Genomic DNA, 20,518 nt, shown 5'->3' with positions numbered 1-20,518 from the left:
TGCATAAGCAGGTAGAGCTGTTAAAGTTTTATTGTTCATTAAAACATTGTGATGTGTATCACATGTTAGCAAAGAAAAAAAAACATTCAATAGCATTCCATTGCAGTGCATTATTACCAGACCCCTCATAGAGGCTTGATGTGTCTTTTCAAGCCCAGACACCCAACCTAGGGAACATAGGGATAAAATAATGTCCTGGTCATGACGACCGTAACTCAAAGCTTTCTTTAACCTGAATCAAAGATGAAGAAAAAGAGAAAGAGAAAGAGGGGGGAGGGGGGGGGGGGGGGGGGGGTCATAGTGAGGAGAGTTTTCCTTTACATTCCACAAACCAATTTCCCAGGCTGCTCAGTTGACTCGAGAAATTAGTCAAATTTTGATAAAGCCCATAGAAATCTGAGTCACTGTCTTAAAGTCACAACTGCAAAAAAAACAATGAGGACATTTAGTTTATTGCTTGGTTTGCATGCTTCACATAATTGTATATTAAGCAAAATAAACGGCATGGTGAAACTAGTTTTAGAAATATCTACATAACTAAATAAAAATTATATGCAATATAAGTTATATTTTTACACATGTATAAAATTACAAATATACATTTAAAAAAAATCTGAAATTAATACTTTTATTCAGCAAGGATGTAATTGAATTGAATTTGAATTCATCAAAAGTATTGACTTTTAAATTTTTACAAGAGATTTGTATTTCAAATCAATGCTTTTGTTTTTAACTTACTATTCATCAAAAAATCCTGTAAAAAAAGTAGATTTCCACATAACATTAAGCAGCAAAACAGATGAAATGTTTCAGAATGATATTTGAAGGATCATGTGACACTGAAGACTGGAGTAATGATGCTGAAAATTCAGCTTTGCCATCACATAAATAAATAACATTTTAAAATATATTACAATAGAAAATAGTTATTTGAAATTATAATAATATTACATAATATAATAGACCTTTTTTGCTGTATTTTCTATAGCTTTGGTGGGCATAGGAGAATAAAAATAAATAAATAAAAAAAACTTACTGACCTAATTTGAATGGAGAGAATATAATTGAACAAAATAAAAAATAAAACAACAGAACATCAATTTTAAACCTATTGATACTGTGAAAACTCACAACCTGATGTTGCAATGAATTTTCCACAGGAACACCAAGGACTCTCCTGGTTACTCGACCAGAAGAAAACACTAAACTTTTTTCTCTAACCCAATCGGCGCAGGCCAAAAGTTGAATCCTCAAGCAGCCACATGCCCTGCTGCTACAGTAAACCCGTGTCCAGTGGGGACGGCGGAGCGAAACAAAATGTTCTGACTGGGAAACCATCATCTGCTGTTCCACACTCATGTAAAAACAAAACATGTTTTTACTCTCTCTCCACTGTCCCAAGACACAACAGTCATCGATTTGATTTTTTTTCCTGTTGTGTTCCACAGAAGAAAGAAATTCATACAGGTATGAAATGACATGAGGGGGGAGCGAATGATGACGGGAACATTTTTGGATAAACTATCCCTATAAAAGTCAGAGGCAAATAAATCATTTGGCCTGGAGTCATACTGGGCTGCTTTGCAAATTGCACAGTGGAAATCCTGATACGCGTGCTCTGAAGTCTAACACCTGCTTTATGATTCATTGTCTTTCCTCTCACATCTATCTTTTTATCCATTTTTTTCTCCTCTCCTCCGCTTGAGGCCATTATAACCTGGATTATGGCACTATGATGGAGCCGTATGCAACCCAGTCTATGTGAATGACAGATTGATTTAATATGGTCCCTGCAGGCAGCAACTGGTTCCTGCCACACAGTTTGGAGAAACTAACAGGCCATATGGGAGAAACAACACACAGGATTCCTTTCCGAGGGCCGAACGAAAGGGCTAGAGATCTGTCGCATATCCCATGTTGACAAGCAGAGGAAACAGAGGAAGGCGAAAGGTCAGCGAGGAGGCTTAATCTAATAATCAACTCCAAACAATCAGCCGTTTATGTGGGAACAGCATGACCGTTTACAGAGCCGCAAAACAGCCAATCAACTTCTCCTAATCATAGTGATGTAAAAAAAAAAAAATAATAATAATTACACTAATTTTAAAAAAGTGAGAAAGGACGGTAAATTTGTACCACAGGAAACAATATGACTGGTTTGCATATACAGAGCAAAAAAATAAATAAATCACAATGCAGCAGCCCTCTCAAACAAAGCAGAGTCTGTGTCCTGTACAAACTCTCACAGTCCACACGGTCACAGCTCGGGGACCCACATTTGGGGCAAGGCTTGGGATTTTTTTACGGGAATTTTTGTATAAACACTCCCATTCGGCATAGGCTGCCGTAATGGCTGCCACTCAGCAGCTCTGCCATTTAGGGGAAGCGCTGCTAAAAGGTGAAGCGCTCTCTCTATGTGAGAGTTTAGAAAGGAGGAAAAAAGACATAAACAGATTACTCTAGACCACACATGCTTTTTAAGGAACTCTGGCATCCTTGTAGCTCATGAAGAAGGCACGCTGAAATGCTAACGGTGTGCTGAACTGGGAGCGTTATGCAGGGTGCCCTTTCTCTATGGTTTCAAAACAAATAAAAATAGAAATGTGGTCAACCTGGGACATTATTGGCAGCAGGCGGACAGCGAGCAAGAAGGGACCCCTGGTTAGTTATATTAGCAGCACAAGATGTGTTCCCTTTCCAAACAGTGTCAGAGTGTTTACATTAGAAATATGGGGGGGGACAAAAAAGCAAATCCATCTAAAGGTGCTTGTGAAACCTCAAGCAAATGAAGGGGAAAGGAATGTCCAATCAAGCTTGTTTACAAGCATGTACATGTTTGGCTTGGTTTGCATGCAAATCAAAGCTCAGTCAGTAGGAACACAGTAAATACATAAAGTGGTATTCAAAACAATATAAAAAACCATTCAGACTTTTACAGAATTTAGATTTTTAATAAATGCTGTTGTTTTTACTTTAAACAGTACAACTGTTTTCAACATTGATATTAATAAGAAATGTGTCTTAAGCGCCAAATCAATCAGCATATTAGAAGGATCATGTGACACTGAAGGCTGGAGTAATGGCTGCTGAAAATAAAGACTTGCCATCACATGAATAAATTTTACAATATTACCATTTTTACTGTATTTTTGACCACCTTTGAACATTATTTTCAAGTAACCAGGATATTAAAATGACAAAAATAAATGTAGAATGGGACTTATTTATCCTTCAGGCTTTATTGAATAAAACGGGTCTCTATATGGTTGAAAAACAAAAACGAAGATGAAGACATCAGCCGAAAAGGTTTCAGAGGCTAAGCAAATTTATTACATTTTAATGAGATATTACAAAAACAGACTATTTTTTAATTGAACTAATGCACACAAATGAATCCAACAGTAGTCGGGTTTGATTTGGATTTTTGATGTTGAAAATTTGAAGTAATAAAGAAACATTAAAAGTAATCAGGTAAAATATGAAAGAACAATTGAGGCGATCTCCATCGTGAGCTTTGTTCGATTGTTATTCTCTGAGAGGAGGATACACGAGTGCTCACATACACACACTCATTCAACACTCATATACACACACCAAACTACATCTTAGTAATTGATGATAGACAAAGGTGGGGGGGGGGGGATTTCAAAGGTTTGCAGTGTGTTTTTCTGCCTGAATAGTGCCAACATAGATGAAAGGTAGCCTAATTCAACTCCAGCCCCCGCGAGCCGCTAATGGTTGACAGAAAACATAGTCAAGGGGGGATTGGATGGGTAGTTGCACATGGGATGCTTTAACTGTATTATCTGGGTCTTTTTACATGGCTTATCTCGTGAGATTTCTAAATAGACTTGCCAACTTGTATGCTGTCAGCGCTACTCTCTCATATGGCCAGAAGGTTCTTAAGATTGCTTCATGAACTTTATTGGGCAATAGATGGCTTGATCAATATTTACTGAAGCCCATACCGATACAATCCAGTGTGTTACTAAAATGGATGTGGGCCTGATGTCAGAACGACATCATAGAGCCGAAGTAACATTGTTTTCCAGGAGCTGATTTATGAGTGAACTGCTCGATCGAGCTTCTGAAGAGCCACATCAGAGACCCATTTAAGACTGGGAATGAAACGGCACAGAAGTATTTTTGACTGATTCATTTGCTTTTAGGCATCTGCTGCTGTACTTTGTAACTGTTTATGTTATGCAGGTTTTTTTTCCATCCTTGCTAGCTATGATACTTTCTGAGATTTAGATAAAGTGCTCTTAGGGGACATCATGCATTCAAAAACAGCTAGACGCATCACAGCAAAATGGAACAAAATTCAGGTGTCAATCAAACTTTTTAAAGTTACAAAGATTTTAACTTGACATCACCTTAAAAAAAAACGTAATGTCTAGTAGCGCTAATGAAAATTAAAAATAAAAAATTATTTATTAACTGAAAAAAAAAAAAAGTCTACATTTACTAAAATTAAGCTAAAATATATTTTCATGACCCTCAAAACAAAACATAAAAAAATATTCTATTAAATAATAAAATATATAATTAAATTAAAATATCATTAAAAAATACAATTTGCCACAAATCCAGTTTAGTTTTTGTAAGTAACATTTTCACAAAAATAAAAACAAAAACCCATGGACTTAGCAACATGTTGTATTTTGATTAATGTTGTATTTTGTTGTATTTTGTATTTTTAATTATTATTTTTTTATCTACTGAAAAAAGGTTGATTTAATCTAGATATGATCTTTCCCCAAAACTGGCAGGCGGATGACATGCTTTCATTCTAAGGCACATAAAACACTGTGCGTCACATATCAGATCACAAACTAAACAAATCTCAGCCAATTGCAGACTGAAAAGTGGTCCAACCCTTCACCATTCATCACTCCGTAATTCAAAGATGAGCATATTAATAATAGAAAACCATGAAGGCCGCAGACGAGGGGGGAAATCCTCCCACAAAGCCCTCTTTCTTTCACTTGACCAAGCAGTGGATCTAGCGATGCTGTTGTGCACTTGAGAAACATCTAAATTTATCTGACACAGTAAATGGCGGGGCAGACGGCTCAGAGAGAGTGTGTGCTGACACAGGAGCACAGCTGTGATTCTCCTGACCTTTATGTCGCGTGGTGGGGTTGTCCCGTGTTCGCCGCTCTCTCCCGTGGGAAAGACAGACAGAGCACTGGCTGGCCATCAACACCACATGCGAAGACACGCTCTCATAGCAAAGCTCAGGATATTTAAGGACACATGAGAATGGATTATCACCCGCTAATGAAGCATCTAACATCTGGCAGCCTTCAGTATCTCTTCTCTGAAAAAAGATATGACTCTAAAGGTAAAAGTCAGACAAATGTATCACAGACTGATAAGCCAGCTTCCTAAAATGTGCAAAACATGGAAGTAACCAGGTGAATCCTCATCCACCAGATCAAGGATGGATGGCACCGCTCACCCTTGGCAAACTAAACTCTCGTCACGTGCCAACTGGTGATTCCTGCGAGAAGCAGAGGCAGGCCAAGGAAGTCCCCATCTGGCAGAAGGGAACCGTGCCACACACCCACTGCCACCTGTGCCCATTCAACAGAACACTGATAACAACAGACAGGCTGAGGATGACATAAGAGTGAAAGAAAGAATAAAAGAATAAAAAGAATGAAACACAGAGAGAGAAATAGATTGAGCCCAAATGTATTGATACTGATGTTAAAGCTGTAAAAAAAAAAAAAAATTCTTTCTCTCTCTCTCTCTCTCTATTGAGGCAAACATTACTACCTATTGCTCATTCTTACGGTAATGAATTTTAACAAATCTCTAAAACATTCAACCAACACTACTGCTGAAAAAATATTTTTTTTATGTTTTTGAAAGAAGTCTCCTATGCTCACCAATGCTACCTTTGATCAAAAATACAGCAAAAAATAAGTAATATCAGATTATTACAATTTATAAACCATTTAAACTATATATTTTTTCTATTTTAATAGATTTAATTTAGATTAAATAGATTCATTGTAATTTATTCCTGTGATGCAAAGCTGAATTTTCAGGATCATTACTCCAGTCTTCAGTGTCACATGATCCTTCAGAAATCATTCTGAAATGATGATTTGGTGGTCAAAAAACATTTATTATTATTATCAATTTTGAAAACACTTGTCACTTTTTTGTTTAGGATTTTTTGAAATCCTATCAAACTGAGTATCTACAATGGCGCAAGCACCTGTACCCCTGGTGGACATTTCTATTCTAACGGTTTAATAAGCCGCTTTCACGTCTCTGTTTGCGATCAGATCATTTTAAACCGCTAAACTCCAGGTCCAGTCCAATTATCCAGTAGGCGAATACATTCAAACAATCAGTGCAAAACAGCGCTAAAGTAAAGAAAACCAGGCTTACTACATCAGAGATGACAGAGTGAACAGTGATTCACGGACAGTTTTCAGTAATTATTCATTCCAGTGTGTGTTTAAAACACAAGCTCTGTCATATTCTGTGATTGTTTCTGAACAGCACAAGCCCTCACGCATCACGCTGTGTGAAATACAGACTGAACAGAACGTCAAAACATCCTTCCACTGTATGGCCAGATGATACGCAAACTACGTTTCTCGGCTGGATAAAGCTAACCAACGTCTCGCTAGTAAAGTTTTAATGGATGCGGATTGTAATGAAGGTAAAGACGATTGCAGTGACGTACAGGAGTCGCACTGTAAGCACACGTGAGTCCTAAAGAAAACGTAAACGCTCTAAAAAGCTCTTTGCTGTTGCACTGTACACATACAGTACAGTGAATTGTGAAAAGTTCTTTGACGTGTGCTTTGATGTGCATACATTTATGAATTATATGAACTTGTACCATGTGATCATTTGGTATCCATTTGGAGTCTCCAAGTGTCCTTTTTTGGAAATGCACCTAAATTTAAATAATTTCACATTTCTTCTACATAAATGACCCATTTTAAATACACATTCATCTTTCCAGAGGTGAAGTATCCCTTTAATTTCACAATAAGTATGCGATTAATCGCACAAAAGGGTGGGATTAATCACAATTTAAAAAACTTTCATCTATCAACAGCCCTAATAAAAACATATTTTGTTTTTAATCCTGTTATCATCAGTGTCACTGTTATCATCAGGCAATCCTGTTATCATCAGTGACTCAAAAAGGGTTAAAGAAGGATTAAGCTTATCATGGGTATTTCAATGAGTTGAGTAACTCCATATGATTTCCTTTGTAATTTTATGGCTGCCTTTCATCTTCACAGCACGTACATCCCTGCGGAGACACTGAACTCCCTCACACTTCCAGCACGTTCTTACACAATAATGAGCTCAAGTATATTATTTATGTTCACGCACACCACATGCACATATTATAAATCAAGCACGTGGCTTTTCTCAAGGAGCAAAAAAGCCATTCATTGGAAGAAAAAAAACAGCGGGCTTAACTTTAGCATGACATACAATGGTACTCATACTAAACATTTAAACGTGTGAATTTTTAGCTTTTAGGACGTCCCACTGAGTTATTCTAACCAATAAAAAAACATTTTAAGAAGCTCTTACCCACTTCATTCAGAAAGAAAGAATGGGGGCTTGTAAAACTGAACCCTTTTTGCGGGTACCACTAAATGAGAGACATGAAATATGAGCTTCTCCTCGAACAGTCTACAGAATCTGTCAGTTTACTGCTCGGCCTTGAATAAAATAACAATAGAAGTTATTATTATTTTGCTTTGTGTTAAATGTTTGTGAACGGAATCATCCAATTCACTGAATACATGATGATTCATTCACAAATCAGACATCGCTACTTTTGTCATGAAAATTTATCAGATTTTAAACAGTGCAGAAAATGTTAAATGTGTATTAGATTAACAGTGTTTGTTAATATAAGTAAATAAATAACATTTGTTTTATGTTTTTGAAAGAAGTCTCTTAGCTCACCAAGGCTGCAATTATGTGATCGAAAATACAGTAAACAGTAATATTGTATTTCAAATTAAAATTAGTTTTTCCATTTTAATGTATTTAGAATGTAATTTAATCTTGTGATGCCAAAGCTGAATTTTATAGTGCAGTCTTCAGTGTCACATGATCCTTCAGAAATCATTCTAATATGCTGATTTGGTGCTGAAGAAATATTTTTAATTTTGCTCATTAATTTAATTTTTTTCAGGAATCTTGAAAAGTTCAAAAGAAAAACAAATATTTGAAATAGAAAACATTTGTAACAATATAAAAGTACGTTCACTTTTGATCAATTTAATGCATCCTTGCATAACAGTATTAATTTCTTTAAAAAAATAATGACCCCAAATTTTTTAAATGGAAGTATCTGTTAACTAGACTGTACACTAATAAATCATGAATCTGTATATCTAATACTATGCATTTTTGCACTTGTTGATACCACTCAATTCCACATTTTTTATTTAGATTTCTGACAGAAATCTCATTAATTAATACAGACACCTAGTGGGAAACAAGAGGAGTATCACGGTAGTCGGGTAAATTAAAAAAGTAAACGGGTTTAACGTAACAGTGGCTGTGCTGGAGGCACTCAGAGACACTGGAACTAATGCAAGAGACAGGTGGCACCAAACTTAAGAAAGAATACGTGAGTAACTTCACCCCTGGTCATGAACCCCTTCCTGTCAGCTGCTCTGCCCTCTCGATCTGTTCAAGTCCCGAGAACCACCTCCAAGTCCTTCAAATCAGGAATCAAAACTCTATAACTCCTCTTTCTGACAACATAAGGTCACACCACATCCATTAAAGATGCAATCCATCACGGAAGCAACTGACAGGACACTTGCGGTATAGAGACAGCAGGTGCCATCACACAAGAAGAGTCCATTTGGGTGGTCATGGGGTACAACAGACAAATTTTGTCAGATTAATCATCGAAAAATTTCAAGAAATTTGAAAAATAATCACCAATGTATCGGACAATAATCGGTATCGGCCAATAAAAGCAATTATGCGTTTAAAAATAGACAATGACGCTACTTTAATACAAGTTATAGCACGAAAAAACATGCATGAACATAAAAAAGTAAAGATACAGTACGACTTACGCTAATGTATCATGTCTCGTGTAATTGTTCAATCAGTGTTTCAACCATGGAAAAACGTCAATTAATCAGCTTGAGAACAATATGTCACTTAACGTTGGCAAAGTTCTCAGTGTTCACAGTTTGTTAGTTAGCTATAATAATAAAAACACTAGACAATAGGGATGCACGATATATATAGATTTAGCATCGCGATGTATGCATCCGCGATAGTCAAATCACTTTCAGCAAGCATCCTCGTAAACAGTCGGTTATTAAGTTTTGATGGATGCGGATTGTAATGAAGGTAAAGACGATAGCAGTGTTGCAATCAGTCAGTTATGTGTTGTAAACAATTGAGAAAGAAAACAGATGTGTATCATTATATTGGAACGGCACATGCATCTCAAAGTGACAGCAGCCTCATATACCTGCAGCTGCTGGTCACCAGTGTTAATCAAACAACAAAAGAGAAAGAAAATCACTTTTGTAAATTTAACAAAGATAAATTGAATTAATTATATTTAATTTATACAGTCAAGACTGTGCAGTGTTATTTTACATTTGATTATTCAATGTCTGTACCTGAATACAGTTAGATTTACCTAAAAAAAAAAACAAAGCACTTTGCTCCATTTATCTATGCTTGTAATTTGTTTATTATTTTCTAAATCAAAAATCACCACGATCATAAATCATCCAAGAATGATTAATTCTTTCCAAATAGAGCTATTCAAACCATCTGGTGAAATTGTTTTCATATCGCCGAAAAACTAAATATCGCAATGTCTGTTTTTTCCAATATCGTGCAGCCCAACTAGAGATTAGCTTATTTACTATACAATATATGTATATATATACAAACATTGAGTGTAATTATTATATCTGAAAATGCATAGCAGTTAAATATAATAGTTTAGACTCTGTTGTTGATTTTAACTTCTAATAGCAATGTACCAAATGAGACGGTTCACTGTATAGTTCTAAGCATTAGTTGTGAGAGATCTTTTTTCCTTAAGAAAATAAAACTATCGGTAATATCATTCTGAATAATCAGCTATCGTTATCGGCTGAGACATTTAGTATCAGTGCATCTCTCCATTTTATTTTTATGCTAGAAAATAGTGAGATATTATAAAAAGATATTTCAAATTTATTTATTTATTCATGTATGAATAAATGTATTTTATAACATTTCAGTGTTTTTCAGCAGAAATTAGATTAAGATATATAGTTGTCTTTGTTTTTTAGATAGGGAAATGTCATATCTGGGAGTACTTGGCATCAGAAAGTTTGAAAACACCCACATTAATGACCTGAGCCACATCTCCATTCAGCTGCCACAAAGTAGTGTGTGTACTCAGACCGATGGTGCCATACTATGCCAGCTCTGCCAACTAGCAGTAAGGACACCCACAGCGGCGGAAGGAGAGCATTCGTCATTCCTGCCACGTAACCTGGACTGAGAAGACTCTGACATGTTGTGGACATGCCAGGCCCCCGGAGCGCTCCAAAAGGAAAGCGTAGTATTCGTGCTGATTTTTATGAATGAGTGTCGAGTGCCGTAGATGAATCACGACTTCTGTTCGAAGCTAGCCAGGAGGCAGCAGCCAGATCCACACACAAACACACAGAACGTATGCCTACATTCACTGCCTCATACAAAGCCACCAGACACGACACACAAACACACAGGGAAATGGGTAGGGTGGAGATATGGCTGTATGAAGTGTGTGGGTGCGTGTCTGTATAGATTCTGCAGTCGACAAAAGTCTTCGAACGTGACCGCAACTTACTAAAAAGAAATCCCACGATTCTCTTCTCTGTACTGTATAAAAATCACAAACCCTGGAGCTATTCAAACATTTTTGCTACATGTTTAACAGTCTATAAATTCAGAAGCACAACTATGTATGTAAGCCAATAAATATGTGGAAACTCATGAATGTATAGACGGTTGTTTAACTACTCCACTGCTGCTTTAATCACATGGCAGCTGCCATAGAAACAAACGCCTTAGTTGTTACATTCACACACACACTTTTTTTTCACTTTTACTGAAAATCTCTTTTTGAAGCTGCACCATAACTCAAATTAATGAATGAGACTAGTTTGCATTCATGTAACATAATAGAGCATGCCATTAACAAAAGCAAAGACAAGGGTTCGATTTCCAGGTAAAATGTTGAATCTTGAATGCAATTTAAGTCACTTTGGATAACATACAATGATTTGCATTAAACATTACATAATTCCATTTAAGTCTATTCCCATTGTATCACATATTTGTATAGCTTTATAACCATTCACAGACCGGATCAGAAGCATTTAAAATAGTTAATCAGGTTAGAATGTACTACATAACATACCCCGATTTTCAGTACTGACGAGTCAATGCTAGTTGTCGAAAGTAAAGCCCTATTCGCACTGGATTAGTATTATCTGGGGACCTCGTGTGATTTAGAAATTACCCACCCACATCTGAATTTCGTGTGGCGCATTCGCACGGGATAAACGAAGCCTGAGATTTTACTCGAAATTACTGACTTATCTCCCGGATATGATGTCAATAAGCTATTGCTTGGAAATGTCTTGTTATTATAGGTCTTAGCTGTATGATCATAAACAGAAGAATGTTCCTTACCACATGCTGCTTTGTCATCCATCTCCACCTAATCATTATTTTTGTTTTGCTCTTCTGATGGTTTTCAGCTTTCTCTTTCTGCAAATTGTATAGTTGTATCGTATCATGGTGTATAGCGATATGACCCAGCACCCAAAATACTATCAAAACACTCCAACACAGCCCCCATTCTTCGCGAAAGATGGATAAAAAAAGCGCACAGGAAACAAAAACCTTGAAAAAATTATAAACGACCCCGCCAAATCACAGAGATGCCGATTCGCACGAGACTGATATTATCACAGGACCTCGGTGTTCGGCGAAATATGGTAGGTCATTTGCGGGGGAATTTTTACTTTACAAATTACAGACACGACCGATTCGCACGGGATTAAGATCACAGACAACCTCCGCAATTATTACAAATTACTAGAGGTCACCAGGTAATACTTATCCCGTGCGAATAGGGCTTAAGAGCCAGACTGCAGATTTTTTGGCAGTTGGAGTTGATAGATTTCACAGAAAATCATGTAGTATATGATGGGCACAGACTTTGGTTTATGATTTAGGGCGCTTTCACACTTGGTTCTATTGCCTGTTCCAAACCCGAGTTCGATTGCTCCCCCCTCCAAATGCCCCCGATGGACTGTGTTCACATTATATTATTTGTATCCGAAACGCGGTACGCTTGCGTCATCAGGCTGCAGCTGGCGCGTAATCGTGTTGCTTTGTAACCGCTATGAATAAAAAGGCGTCAAAATGGATAGAATTGCTCGCTTCACATTTGTTCTTCTTTTTTTGAAACTTTGGTTTTGTTTTCAAAGAAAAGATACAGAAACACACTTGCGTCTGTCTGCCGCAAAAGTACTAAAAAGTACTAAAATCGTTCCAAAGACAGCGGGCTGTCCGGCGAAGACAATTTTTGCGGAGGCAAGCAGAAATCATCTCTCTGCTTGCAGTGCGTCAATCCCGCTTTTCAACAAGGTAAGCGTATACACACACACACACACACGCACGCATTACATTATACATCAATAGCGGTTCACTTCTGCGATTTGGTACGATTGCCTTCATATCAGCGGCGAACCGTACTGGAGTTCACATGAACCGTACCCCAGACCACCCTTTTTAAGCGGACTCGAGTACGGTTCGCGGGTGCGCACCCGAGTTCGGAAGACAGCATTCACATCATCCAAAGTAAACGAACCGAACTCTGACATCATTCGAACCCGGGTGCGCACCAAAAGTGTTAGTGTGAAAGAGGATATCAAACATGTTATACCACACAATATTAAGGCAAATAATTAACAATTATGGTTGTTTTTTTCCACAATAATGCAGGTCAACAACGTCCAGCAGAGTCCAGTAAAACTGAGCAGGAAAAGCACTTGTGACCAAATTGATTTTGTTGTCTTCAGTGAGGAGTCCAGAATTTGCAAAAAGATCTGATCAGATTACTGAAGGGGACTTTTTAATGGCTAGAAAAAGAAAAAAACAGCATGTTTGTGGCCAGAGAAGGACAGTAAACCAATTAATTATGTTTACTCGAATACATAGTTTGCAAGTTTGCCTTCTCCGGAGATGGAAATGGAAGAAGAGCCGTTTTGTAGATTTCTTCACAAAGAGCTTTAGAAAAACATTAGACAAGTAAAACCTCCCACACATGTCTGGGCAAGGCCAGTGATTACACACAACCTACAGGGATATGACAGAGGACACGACATCCTCCTTACAAAAAACGGACACCCCTCCTCGGCCCCCCCAGGTTGTGTCGTGCTTTTCCTTTATCCTCCTGAAATGCATTTGCAAAAGTTCATTGAAATAACACAAACACATCCTGGTCTTCCCAAAGCATTATGTATCTGTTTCTATCATTACAGCAGGCAAGAGAGCATGGAAAACACTTTAAAGAGGATTTCAAAATTTTCAAACAGCCAGAGACATCTGCGAAACTTTGGAAGTCTTCATCTCAGAGCCAAACTATACTCCGCTTGGTAAACCAGCCTCATGCTAAAAGTTTCTATATCAACAGACAGATCGACAAACACAGGGTCTAAAATGTACTTTTTGCAAATGGAGTTACAAATGGAGGATTTAAAAAAAAGAAACATTCGAGATAAATGTAAGATTATACATTTTCCATACACACTGAGAGACTGAAAGACAGACAGACGGACAGATTCTGAGAGATTCAAAGACAGACAGACAGACAGACGGACAGATATCAAGAGATTGATAGTTAGACAGGCAAACGTGTTTATCGATCGCAAACAGACGAAACAAAGACAAACGATAGGTAAAAATAAGAGACTGAAAGACAGACAGACGATCGATATATGGATTCTAAGAGAATGAAAAACAGAGAGACGATAGATAGAGCGACTGATATATAGATAGACAGACCAATAGACTGACTGACCAACAGACAAGACAGACAGAGATTGGACTGGACTAAAACACTGAACCAGTAGTTACCAGGTTACTGAACTCATGACTGAACATTGAGCACTGTTCTGCGAGAGAGGGTCAGTTTAGCCTTCATTAGGCGACACTATCTGAGCTGATCTGTGCTTTACACAGGAAATCTGCAATCTGCGCATTATGTGGCACAGCTGAGGAATGTGAAAAATCTCAGGTATGCAAGCCATAGAGGATGCAAAATGGTTTGATCAGACAAATCAGCAAGCCTTTGGGACAACAACAAGAGTTTGCACTGTTGTTTGGGGTTGTTTCGCAGCCAATGAAGCCCAGGGGGCTCAAACCCACGCTCAGACCCGGTTATCCACCAATCCTCTCCCCCTCCCCTCTCTGGTCTGGGGTACGCAAGCATGTTTTTCTGGGGGAAGATGTGCTTGTCTGGATCATAGGGCCCCAGACCTCAAAGTAGGTGAGGTCACAAACCCTGAATGCACACACACACACACACACACACACACAATGTCAGCGAGGCCACAAGCGAGCAAACAACTGGATGGGTCACTAGAGTAACAGGCAGACGGGTGGTGGGGCCAGGAGTGTAAACAGTGAGGAGAGTTATCTAACAGCTAGAGCTGTTAACAGCCCGCGATAAGAGCCCTGGAAGAGAGAGGGGAGGAAATGGCAGTAAAAATGTTGAGAGGGGGCCGTAAAGAAAAAAAACGACAGACAAAATAAGTGGGAAGGGAGGAGAGGTTGGCGGACAGGAGGGAGGAGATTAAGGAGGGCTGACGGTTCGCTCCCCCTCACTGAAGAGTCTTGTTTTTGTGCTTGTAAACTTGACATTTCTCATCAACACTTCGCCTCTCACAGACCTGAGGACGTCCGTTGCATGCCTCCTCCCAACAGACCCCTTCCTATTCCCACCATCAAACCGAACTGGCATTGCAAAATGTCTCCGGAGACAAAGAGCAGAGACACATTCAAACACACACAGACACACACAGATTACAAACATACACAAATCATACCTACAGCCACCACCAGGGACTCCGTTTAGACTACAACAACATTCTCAGCTGCCATACTCAGTTGAAGATTGTTCTTTTTTTTTTTTTTGTGGTTTTATGCTACATCAACATCTAAGGCTATTTTAATGACAAGAACAGGGGAAAAAATTGTGTAAAAAAGTACATACACAAGTACATAAACATTTAAAAAGGGGATCATGGATAAACAAGATTAAATAATTAATTTGTTATTATTTTTATTTAATTAAATGTTATACTTGTAAAACATATTACAGACCTGCTCTAAAATAAATAGTGGCATCAGTCTGAGACCACTTGTGTTAAATGCTGCTTCTTTGCATCCAAATTCAGATATTACTTTATAATTTCTTTAACATTTCTCAATTCTAAAACTTCAGGTTTAAATAAAAAAAATGTGCCATATTTTCATGGTGGTCCCAGAATTTCAGACCAACAGATATGTCTGTGATCGGCTACAATGATCAGCGCTTCAAAAACATGTTATAAATAGAAACCTTTGACGCACTTTACAGAGCACTTACACAGATGCACACGGAACATACGGTAATGGGTACTATGTTAATCAGATAGTGGTGATCGAACAAAAATGTACAATAGAGATGATTAAACAAACCGTACAATACGTATAAAAATGTATAACTGAATGTGGGGGTATGGACTAATGTAGCATGTTTATATGATACACACTAAATACACTGTTTAAAAAAATATATATGCGAAATAATTTTGTTCATCAGGTAGCGGTGATTAAACATTCGCTTTGGTTAAATAATTGACCACATTAACTTTGCAACATAATAATAAATTAATGGTCAAAATAATTGACATGCCATACATGCAAAATCAATTTAATAGAATTTCTAAGACTACGAGTACCCATTAAAAGTTCTTCCAGCCAATGGAATTGCTTTGTGTACTGTTACTCAAGGGGCAGATTGAATCGTTCATGACATCAGAGATTAACTCAACAGCCATTCACAACTCTTTTGGATCAATGTATTCCTGAATGAATTCAAAATACATTTCTTTATCACCAGAGATAGATTATTAGAGCATAGTCCTAAGCAGGTTAACAAACATTACAAGGAGTTACAAATGGAAAGTTCATGAACTCCAGGCACACGGATGCATACACAGAGGTGACGGTAACAAGTGCATGCAAGAACAGGCAAGGAATGCTTTAATGGTATTACATTTCAGAAAAAAAGCAAACAATAGGGCTGTTGTGGACACCCTCATCTCATAACAAACAGGCAGAGTCTCGCGCACATACGCAGGAGCTGATTGACGATTGGTCGCTGACAGCAACTCTTGGTGCAGTAATTAGAGAGAGAGGACTGATCCAAATTGACTACAAAACCACTGTGTGCCCTTGAAGAAACATCTGTGCACAAGAAAAACAAGGCAATTATGCCAAGGGGTGGAAAGCCAGACGGCTGCGCCGAGTGACACTGAGAGTTTGTGCCAATACTAAAGACCGATTCATTTTAGGGAATCACTAAGTTATATGATTTTTAAAAAAATTCAGTCATTTAAAGTTCTCTGTTGCTGTGTCTCAGTTCACCTACTTATTATATGCCCTAAAGTATGTACTGTTTTTGTGAAGAAACATAATAAAAAATTATTACTATAACATTATTATTATTATAACGTCCTTATGTGTAATTTAAAAGAAAGTAGAAAATGTGTTAATTTTAACCTTTAATATTATAGTATTGTACCAACTGGGGATGCACACCCTAATTAATTGATATCGAATTGAAATAGGAAATTTGCGTCAATACCCAACCCTAGTTAAGAAGCCCCTCAGTTCCCCCGTATATCCTTGCCGTGACCTTTCTTTAAGTTTAATCATTCTCACCAACATTTGTGCCTCAAGAACACCGCAAGCTACCGACAGCTCATAAAGCGTAGGAAAATGCTGGGGTGTGATTTTCATAGACAAATTGTTGATTCCTTTGAAGCTCCATGTGGAAACACTGACGGGAAGTGTACACAATCGGACAGGTGGCAGCCCACTGCTTGTTCCAGTAAGTTCTTTGGAGAACGCAGATCAATCAGTCGGACCATTAGTAGGTCCTATCTGCTGTGACTACCAGTCGTTGTCTTTGTTTGAGTGTTTGAGCCTTGGATACAGGTGACTCACGCCTCCCCACCTCTGCAAAGGCGAAAACACGGCTTTCAGACACAAGATTACCATACTGAACAGGTGTGCAGGGGAGCAAGTGCTGACACGATGTGGGCGGGAATGCCAGGAAGAGACTGTATCAGCAGTGCAGAGGGGAGTCGCTGAAAAAAAAGGACACTCACAAACAAGAGTCGCCCACTGATGTGGATCAAATCTCCTGGTAGGGTCGAAGCACGTCACCTCCATGCTTTCCTCAAACGTGTCGTACTCAGGATTGTCGGATTCAAAGAATCCCAAGAGCAACAATAAACATTCAGGCTGTAACGGAGCGCGTTTGTGAGGAGAGTTGATTTCCTCTGTTTGTTTTCAAACGGAGGGAAAGAGGAGGGAGGGCAGCTCTGGGACGGCCTCACTGAGCCTGGGACTTGCACGGTCTGCAGGTCTCTTGAAGGCCAGGGGTGGAGGGTGCTGTAGTGTTCTCATCCATTATGCTTTTCCCACCATTCTTGTGTGCTTGGGAGAGGAAGAGGGAGCAAACATTCATAAGGGGTAGTTCACTTTCCCAGGCATTCCCAGTCAGATGTAAGGGACACACTGGCATTCATATCTACTGACCTCATGACTACAGAGATAAGAAATCGTAGATGAAGATATTTTGGCCTCAGCCAGGTGATTTTCTCACATTCTATCAATCCTATCCACACCAAAAAATAAAAAAATAAATCTGCGTTTGGGGCATCAAAGTACTATTGAGGTATCTAGCCAAATCATCATCCTAATTCAAGCCCATTAATTCCTTGCAGTAAACAGAGCAGTTTTGAATCTACACACAAGAGATTTCATCTACAAAAAAACATGAAATTAATCAAAGGATGTCCATTTAATAAATGTAAAACGAAAACATTTAGAAATTAGAGGTCAACTGATGTGAATTTTTATAGTTTTTGATGTCAATAGCAAATAATATGCACACAAATTTCACTCACACTTTCCCCAAAAATAATTGAAAAAGTACATTATTCTTTAACAATGTGTCTAGGAGCACTGTTATTAGTATAGTGGCTGACCAATAGGCATTTTCCAATAGTCAACGTCTGATGTAAACAAACTTTCTGAAATAAAAATATATATTTTACCCAACATTTACTCAAAATTCACCAAACAAATACTGAAACTAGAAACACTTGACAATGTGTCAGTAAAATTTCAACAACAAAAATTAAATTAAAAAAACTCAAAAACCTTAAATCTTAAAAATGGCCAAATAATTACCCTGACTGATATATCGGTTTATCAATAGTGCACAATAAGCCATAGAAGAGCTTCAAACCAACCACACAATAGATCTAAAATAAACTGAAAGGATGTGCAATTCTCAAAGAATTTTCACTTGATACTTCAGAAACAAGTGGATTGAGTGAATAAATTCTAAAAAATAAAAAAACACTGTGAAATGAGACTAGTCCATTAATCTGCCAAGTGGAAACAGTTATCAGGTATGGTTAGAAGCACAATGAAATAATCTCACAGTGGCCAAATATTGGCTAACTATATCAATGTATCATCATTAGTAATTAATAAGTACAAAATGCATCTGGACAATTATCCAATGAATAAAAGTAATTATTATCCAGCACAATTTGTTGTGTTTTTGCTCCTTACACAACATCACCTCAGGTCACAGAAAATCTTGTTTTGTTTTAGGGCTCTCTGTCTTTAGCTACTGTCAAAGCCGATGATGAATTGGTAGACAGTCTAGTCATAACTCTTTCAACACAACCTAGATTACACCAACCAAATATTTACCTGACAAGATCCTGCCAAAGAGGCAGACCTCCAGTTCCCAAGCAAAGTAAACAGCATCCCTCTATCGATTTAGCTAAACTCAGCTTTATCTTATGCAAACCAAGCCTCATTCAGTTTCACAATTCATTTCACTATTCATTCAAATCCCATGTGAAGGAATGATATATGAAATGCCAGGAGATGTGAATCCATCAGAAATAAAACCTGAAATAAATCAAACATTCGCAAGATCAGGTCTGGTTGGCAAGTTCTTACCCTTCTGGCAGTGGTTGGAGGTCCAGCAGCGATAGCTGTAGTTGTCATTGAAGCTGGTCTTAATGCACTGCGGTCTGTCCTCCATGATACCTGGACAAACATCACCGCATTCTTTGGACTGCTTGTTCCCATTGATGTAGTTGTTAAACTCTGCATCCATAATGAGCGACCAGTCCACCGAGTCCAAGTAACACAGCTCCGGGTTCTTTTCGATTCTGATGGCCCCTCTGGTGATGTTCCTCAGGTTGTGGAGGCCGATATCTTTCAGGCTGGTCATTTCGAAGATGACCAGGGCGTAGTTATAGAACAAGTTCCGTCCTCGGATGACGTTGAGGTTGGGGAAGAGCATGCTGAGGCTGTCCAGGCCAGAGACACGGAACAAGAGAAGGTAGTCGGTGACCATGGTCAGCTTGGGGAAGGACAGGGAGCGAAAGTGTTCCTGGTTGAGGTTGTTATTCTTGTCTCCAATGAGAAGGATCTGCAGGTAGCCTTCCACCACCGTGCAGTTATCCAGCTTCTTGAACTCACTGATGTCATTGCGGATATCAATGTGAGGACCACAGACTGGAATGGAGAGCAAAAAAAACAGTACAGTTAGACTATTATTATCAAAACTGAACGTTGTAAAGCTTCTTTATTATTAACATTTATTACATTGATAATGTATGCATTTCTTTATTAACAGAAATGAATAAAGAAATAATAAACATAATAAATATTGAGGAGATTTATTTAGAGGATATTGTGATGGAATAAAGGATATTAACTTTCCAACAAAAGCACACCTCTCTGGTGGACAAACATCTACAAAAGCATGACTTGAATTTAGTCAGAACTGAAGTATCCAGTGTCACTTGTGATAAGCAAGGGACAGTGGAAAAATAATCTCAGAGCATGCTCTTAATTTACAGCGGCTTAGAAGGGATCTGCCAAGTTATCCTATATAACCCTTGGACACCCTAGCACTCTTAGGATTGACTGTGTTGCCACTTTATATCAATGTTGCTGCTAGTTATTTTTCTCTCTTTAAAATCACTGAAAAACGAAAATAGCCGAAACATCTGTAGGCCGCACAGGCTATTGGATATCATCAACCAATAAAAATATAACTATTTAAAAAAAAAATCTTTAGCATCCTAGCATTCAATCTTAATTCGATTTTATTAAT

At 38.0% G+C, this 20,518-nt stretch overlaps 1 protein-coding gene across 1 annotated transcript in view; it reads right to left on the bottom strand.

Moving 5' to 3' along the window:
- Positions 1-20,518, bottom strand: part of igf1ra (insulin-like growth factor 1a receptor) — a 101,520-nt gene that overhangs the window by 66,125 nt on the left and 14,877 nt on the right. Inside the window, exon 2 of the mRNA XM_084125230.1 lies at positions 19,351-19,914. Within this exon, the coding sequence (XP_083981356.1) occupies positions 19,351-19,914 (564 nt within the window). The remainder of the gene's footprint in view (positions 1-19,350; positions 19,915-20,518) is intronic.

Source organism: Abramis brama, assembly GCF_963993115.1.
Source record: "Abramis brama genome assembly, chromosome: 9".
Taxonomy (NCBI): Eukaryota; Metazoa; Chordata; class Actinopteri; order Cypriniformes; family Leuciscidae; genus Abramis; species Abramis brama.
The sequence above is the reverse complement of the archived record's forward strand: the minus strand, read 5'-3'. Positions and strand labels throughout refer to the sequence as shown.